At 41.2% G+C, this 7,535-nt stretch overlaps 1 protein-coding gene across 4 annotated transcripts in view; it reads right to left on the bottom strand.

Moving 5' to 3' along the window:
- SREK1 (splicing regulatory glutamic acid and lysine rich protein 1) overlaps window positions 1-6,584 on the bottom strand; it is a 55,607-nt gene extending 49,023 nt beyond the window's left edge. For 2 of the 4 annotated variants that reach the window (XM_074204424.1, XM_074204426.1), the window contains exon 1: window positions 6,399-6,584. In XM_074204424.1, coding sequence (XP_074060525.1) covers window positions 6,399-6,559 — 161 coding nt within the window. In that variant the 5' untranslated portion in view covers window positions 6,560-6,584. The remainder of the gene's footprint in view (window positions 1-6,398) is intronic. The other 2 variants (XM_074204422.1, XM_074204423.1) reach the window with 2 other exon arrangements.
- Window positions 6,585-7,535: the final 951 nt, after the last annotated feature.

Consider the following 7,535-nt stretch of genomic DNA (forward strand, 5'->3'; position numbering starts at 1 on the left):
AGCAGGGACATGAATATCTTGTCATCTGATTAAGGGGAGCCAAACCACAGAGGTCAGAGTTTATGAGAGCAACTGTTTCAATCAATCAATCCATCTAACTAGACAAAGTTATCATTCACAAGTTGGTGAAAAGTTTTAAAGCCTATTAAAGCCTATGTATGCAATTTAAAGGTTATAAAGTCTTGATACTTTTTACTTGATACTTGCTACTTTTACCCAAAGTAAGAAAGCAAGCATGCTGTAAGACACATGAATCAATATAGAAATCTTGCAATTAAATTACTATACTAAACATCATTTTAGAGGTTAAGACTTTTAAGATCATTTTATACAACATATAATAACACCACTTGGAAGTGTTGAAGAAAAAGAAACATCGACTCAAGTCCGCCACTCTAAAATATAGTAAATCCTTTGATGTTGATGAAAGATTAAAATTCATGTTCATAGGAATGGGACACTTGGGGTAACAACAGTGATGTAAGAAACATCTCAAAAACTTACTTAAAAAAAAGAACAAGTAAAACCAAAATTATTTTTATCAAAATTAAACTTACTTATTTAACTAATAAGGCTGACTATGGCAAAATAGTTTTGCTTTGGAACAGAGATATAAAACTGGCCCATCACAAAAACTCCCAAGTGGAGCAAGATTCAGATAAATATGTGATTGGTAAATGCTTAACAAAATAAATAAAACTACAGGTAAATGTTAATTTGAAATTTTCTATATCAATATACAGCCAACAGGGATCCATTTCGATTTAATTTCACTGTCCCACTAACTTCTGTGCCTATGTCCCAACCCCATTCAACCCCCAAATCAAGTCTTCCTAGGATATCCTTCCCTAAGACTATACCTATAAATACAACATCATCTCACTCCTTTTTCCCCACTTCTCCCAAACCATCAAATGATTGAACATCTATTCCCTGACCATAGTCATATTCTCTGAGAGTAATAGACAAAATAATCAAAACGCCTTTCTACTATAAGAAGTTTTTCAATAAAGTATTTGGAATACAGTGATGATGTGAACCTATGTACTCTATTTAAATAGATTTCTAATATAAATAATTTTAAGACAAAAAATTTGGCATAGCAGGGGCTAAACGCATATCATGAAGATAAATTTATATATATTACAACTACATAGGGTAAAAATGAATGGTTTACTACTGGTTTGGATGTTTCTTTGTCATTCTATCTTCAAGGTATTTCATACAATTTTCATCTCCTATTTACTTTATAGGGTCATTAGGTAAAAGTGAACATTTTTAGGAACAAATTTTCAGGAAGAATATAATCTAACTTTTAACATTCAGAAAGAATTTTTTTTTAGGTTTTTTTGCAAGGCAATGGGGTTAAGCGACTTGCCCAAGACCACACAGCTAGGTAATTATTAAGTATCTTGAGGCCGGATTTCAACTCATGTACTCCTGACTCCAGGGCAGGTGCTCTATCCACTGTACCACCTAGCCAACCCCAGAAATATATTTTTAAAAATGCTAACAGTGGAAAGAAAGATATATGAACAAATTGACACTGTAATTTTTAAAAATCAGTCTAAGAAAAGGTTTCAAATTTTTTTGTAAACATTTATGAACTGTTTAATCTTATTTTAATCTAAAAGGACTATACTTCTCAGCTACATTTTAAATAGGAAATTCTAGACAGTTCCTTTTTAAAGTTAGCCCTAAATCTTAAACAGCATTTGGTAACTATTTGTCTTCAAAAGAAGTACTTTGGGTTCCTTAGAAGAAAATTTATTAAAATCAGAAGTTTTTTAAACCTAGACATCTCATTCAATATATATTCAAGCAAAAAAATAAAAAATGAGTATAGAAATTACATAAACATATAAATAACTCACAGCAAAAGGGAATGAAAAATAACTACAAATTTTTTTTGAAACAAGTTAAGATATCAGGAATTGCTGAAATGTGATTGATGAAAACTCTTAATATAAAATTTGAATTTTTCATCTGAATTCACTTTTATACAGCAATCAAAATTTTCAAAACAATCAAAACTTTATTTTAAAAATTAAACGGGGGCGGCTAGGTGACTCAGTGGATAGAGCACCAGGCCCTGGAGTCAGGAGTACCTGGAGTCAACAAAACATATTTCTAATCTCAGAACTAAACTAATAATTCCATCAAGTCATGAATAATCAGAAAATGCATTTTACTGATACTCTAAATTGGAAGCTCTAAGACCCTAATACAATATTTAAAGTATCACTATGAAAATACTTATTCATCACAGAAGGCAAAACCCCAACTTACCAAAAACAACATCAAACAACTGGCTGTTACATTTATTTACAAAGTCTGGCTTTATATATTTTATTTAAGAATGGAAAACACACACACACACACACACACACACACACACACACACACACACAAAGAATGGATAACAATGACACATAATATTTTTCAAAGAAAAAAATTTTAAAGGGTCTTCACTTCAATTTGGACAAAGTATTTCAAAAGCCTTTGCAAACTGAACCAACTATTCCAAGAAAGCAATTTGGAACTATGTCCAAAGAGACACCACTGTTAGGTAAGACATCCAAAAAAGGGTAAAGGATCTATTTGTACAAAAATAATTTTAGTAGTTCTCTTTGTAGCAGGTTAAGAACAAGAAATCGAAGGGATGCCCTTAAATTGCAAAATGGCTAAACAAGATGTGCTTATTATTGTACTGGAATATTATTGTGCTATAAGAAATGAAAACAGGTTGATCTCAGAAAAACATGAAGACTTACAAGGACTGATGTATATGGAAGTGAACAGAACTAAGAAAACACTGTACACAGTAACAGCAATATTGTACAACAGATAACTGTGAATGACTTAAGTTATTCTCAACAATACAATGATCCAAGACAATCTTAAAGGACTAATGATGAAATATATTAACCGACTCCAAAGAAAGAACTGATATTGTTTGAATACAAACTGAAGCATGCTATTTTTCACTTTCTTTCATTTTTCTTTTATTTGAATTGTTCTACACAAAATAACATGGAAAAGTTTTACACGAAAAAAATTTCAAACTTAGGTTTCAAAATGCTTTTTATGATGACTTGTTTTTATTTTAAATTTCTTTTTTTAATGGAGAGGGGGAGAGGAAAATTTCCATGAACTTAAGTTACTGGTGTTCTTTATGTTTTTACAGATGTACTTTTAATAGACCAGATTTTTGCTAGAATGTGATCAATTCTTTCAGTGTGAAACCATTAGCACTAATTAAATAAGAAAGCTTTAGGGAGCAGCTAGGTGGCACAGTGGATGGAGCACCAGCCCTGGAGTCAAGAAGACCTGAGTTCAAATCTAGCCTCAGACACTTAATGATGCCTAGCTGTGTGACCTTGGGCAAGTATTACTTAACCCCATTACCTTAAGTAAATTAAAAAAATTTTAAAAAGAAAACTTTATTACAAGATATCTATGTTCTCATGATATATATATTCTATTCCTTACCCCCCAGCACATTTCACCTAATTTAATTCAAATTTTTCAAGTGCCTTCTAAAGGTAGTACACTATATATACACAGGTATATAGTGGTTTATAAATTTTATGTATTATACATTTATATGCATCTAGGCAGCTGGTGGCACACTGGATAGGACCTGAGTCTAGAGTCAGAATGACAGCTTGAATACAGCTGAATTTGAACACAATTCAGCTTCAGATACTAATTAGCTAAGGGACCCTGAGTAAGCACTTAACCTGTTTGCCTATTTCTTCAACTATAAAATTAGGACGTTGATAATAACAACATCTACTCCATGGGGGTTTTTTAAAGGACCAAATGGGTCAATATTTGTAAAATAGTTTCCTCAAAAAGCTTTTAATGTAATAGAGACTTAAGTAAACAGACAAGAGTAACACTAGGAATATAAAAGGGACCTGTTGTTAGTGTTGAGAATTTCCTAAGAGTTAATTTATGTACTAGATGGCTACTGATTTTTCAAGCAACTAATTCCTAATTAGGGTGAATCAAAATGCTTTTGTTTGTGTAATAGAAATCAAGGACATGTTAAGTTCAAATATACTACAACTGAGTTCATTTAAACACAAATTTATTTCTAGAAATGCTTTTTCTAATCTGGTCATTTCTGTTCCCACTGTAAAGTCATTATGAGTTTCCAGGTCAAGTCCTTCCTTCATTGTACATTTTGTAAAATTCTGTACTGCATCTACATACATTAGTGACAAGCATTAGCTGTAAATGTGAATAAAGTATTTGTACAGGAGATTCAGGTAATTTTTTAAAAAGGTAATATAAAAGAAGTCGAAGAGTAACTAAAAAAGATTCAAAGATCAAATTTAGCTGGAGGAAAGCATCAGAGGCTATGGAGTTAAAATTGTTTTAAAGAACTTCAACAGCTTGTATGGTAGAAAGTCATTCAAAATAAACGTCTATATAAACACAATAAGGTATAAAAGGGAACACAAGATCAAAAAATCACTAGTAATCTAGTCTGGCTAAGGCATAATATATAAATTTGTATTAGTATTTAAATAGGAACATACCTATCTTAACTATGTATTATTAGAAAGATTATTTTAGCAGTATTGTTAAAAAAGGGACACCCTACTGAGGTTAAGGAAAAAATACAAACCCTTTAGCTTGACATTTAAAGCCATCACAACAGGGTTTCTATCTTCCCTTCAAGTATTATTTAATAATATTTCAAGGACTCAGCATTCCAGTCAATCTGACATGCTGATCGTTCCTTATACAAGGCATTCATCTGAAATGCACTTCCTCTAATTTCCACTACAGAAGGATCTCTGGTTTTTTCCCCAAACAAAATTCAAATGCTATCTTCAAGAGGAAATAGAAACTTTTCAAGAGAAGCAATATGATGATTAATTCCAATAAACAGCTTTACCACCGATTTCCTGGGCTAATCTTCACTTCCCTGGCTCTGTTGTTTCTTCACCTGTAGGACTGGATGCTATGTTTCTAAGGTTCCTTTCAATTCTACACGTATTTCTATCACCATCAGTGGTGTAAATACAAAAGGATAATGTTACTTTGTGTACTTATCTGTGTTCTTGTATTTCTCCCATGTCCTTCCTTGAAAGTAGGGATTGGTTTTTTTCCTTTATTTGGGGGAGGGGCAACCATAGATGTTTATTATTGGGAGCATGTTTGTTAACTTGGGAAGGGACAAAGCAGAAACAAAGGCCTGAGTTACAAGGTTACTACTATGGTCCACCCTCTGGAAAAAAAAAGTTTGGGTTCCCCCCCATTTCCTGGCAATTTAAACCAGTGAAAAATATCTTTCCACAAAGTTAATTAGCGGAAAGCAGCCAAAGGCACAGAAAGGTTAAATGATTCGTGTAGGGTCACAAAGAGAGAGAGATGAAGTTTAAACCCGGGTCTTCAAGCACTCTATCCAATTTTGAAATGTTTAGGTATGCCGGAACTAATCTTATGAGGACCCCAGAGATCTATCACAAAATAATACATCAACAAGTACTATGATGCTTCCCTTTTTAACCGGGGGGGGGGGGGGGGGGGGAGAATTTGGAACTCAAAATTAAAATGAATAAATCAATAAATGGACTTCCAGGGGAAGGAGGAAGAAATCGTGATTAAGTGCTTAAGTAACTGTAATTAATAACTGTTTTGCAAGAATACCGTAATATCAGAAACTGCCGGCTGGTGTGTTATTGTTTAACTCCTTCCTCCCTACCTTTTTTAACGACACAAGGAATGGCTTGTCAGGGAGGGAAAAGGTTTCTATCTAGGGTTTTGTTAGAGAGAAGAAAAGGCCACAGCTTCGAGTGGACTATTCCACACAACAACCACATTTTTTTCAAGTTTCCTGTTACTAATCCTTTTCTGAGGCGCTCAGCCGCGGACTGGGGGGTCTGAGCATGTCATTGGGCCGAACCCCAAAAAGCCCAAGCACAGGGGGCTCCCGGCACGGGGCAGGAGGCAGTGCCCGGGAAGACACGGGAGGGAGGCCGGGAGGCCGCCGGGCCCCGGGCCCCGGGCGGCGCCCACGCCGACCCTTCCTGGGCGGGAAAGCGGGTCCCGGGCTCCGGCCATGAGGGCTCTGCCTAGGCCCGTCCGCGGCCATCTTAGATTCAGGCAAAAAAAAAAAAACAAGCGCCCGCGGCCGCCCCCCGCCATCGGGCCGGCGCCGGCCGCGCTCGGGGACAAAGCCTCCTGCGGCCGGCCGGCCCCGCTCCGGAGCCTCGGCCCGGCCGCCACGGCGCGGGGGGCCGCCGGCCGGCAGGGGTCTCCGTGCCCGGACCCAACATGGCGGCGGCGCGGGCCGCGGTCACGTGGGCCGGCGCGCCCGCCCCCGCCCCGCAGTCTCTATGGCGCCCGCGCCCCTCCCCCCGCGGAGCCCGGCCGCTTACTCCGGGGGGTAGAGGCGCAGCTCCTCGATCTCTCCCAGGAAGGTGAACAGGGTCCGCATCTGCTCGCTGGTCACGGCCGACGACAGGTTCGTCACCTGGATCACCGCCGTGTTGGTCAGGCCGAAGCCCAGGCCCAAGGTGAAGCCGCCGCCGCTGTTCATGCCGCCCCGGGTGCTCGCCGCCGTCCCGCAGCCCAACGTCCACTGCGCCGCCGCCGCCGCCGCCGCCGCCGCCACCGCCGAGAGCCGAGCGAGAGCGGGGCGGAGGCGCGGCGGTGCGCGCTCCCGACGGCGGCTGGGGCCCGGGCAGCTCTAGCCGGCCCCTGCGCAACTCCCTGCTCCTCCGGGCTGCGCGCGCCCCGGCTCGCCCCCTCCGCGCGTGCGGAAGCGTCGCCCGGGCAACGGGGGGCGGGGGCCTCACCTGCGGCCCCTCCCCCCGCGGCGGCGCGGAGCGCGGGAGTGCGTCACGGCCGCGTGCGGGAGCCGCCCCGGAGCGCGGACCCGGGCCGGGCCGGATGTGTGCCCCGGAGCGCGGACCCGGGCCGGGCCGGATGTGTGTGCCCCGGAGCGCGGACCCGGGCCGGGCCGGATGTGTGTGCCCCGGAGCGCGGACCCGGCCGGGCCGGATGTGTTCGGAGGGCCCGGCCTGCCCGCCGGGAGCTTGCGAGGGGAGGCCACGGGGCGCCGCGGGAGTCCGAGCCCCAGTGCGGCCGCAGACACTCCATAATGACCCCGCTGCGCGGCCTTGCGCAAGCCACGCAACCCCACTGCCTTAAACAAAATCAAAAAAAGAAACAGTCGTAATAATAATAATGCGGTTAACGTCTGTCACGTGTTCATCTTCACAATAACCCCGTGATAATCTTCATTTTACATAAGAGGAAACTGAGGCTGAGAGCTGTTCAAGGCAGGTAGATCATGCTTGCATGCTCAACACTCTACCCAACAGCTGGGGATATTAAGAAGTGACAGATGAGGGGAAAGGGCATTCCAAGCTATTATAAATTCATGAAGGGAGAGAGAAGGGTCTTGTGAGGAGAAGCAGGGGCAAGTGGAGGGAAGGCCGAAGATGTTGTAGTAGGCAAAGAAGCACAGAAAGGGAGGTACCAACCCTCAATCAGGAAAGGAGAACATTCTT

This window comes from Macrotis lagotis, chromosome X (genome assembly GCF_037893015.1).
Source record: "Macrotis lagotis isolate mMagLag1 chromosome X, bilby.v1.9.chrom.fasta, whole genome shotgun sequence".
Lineage (NCBI taxonomy): Eukaryota > Metazoa > Chordata > Mammalia > Peramelemorphia > Peramelidae > Macrotis > Macrotis lagotis.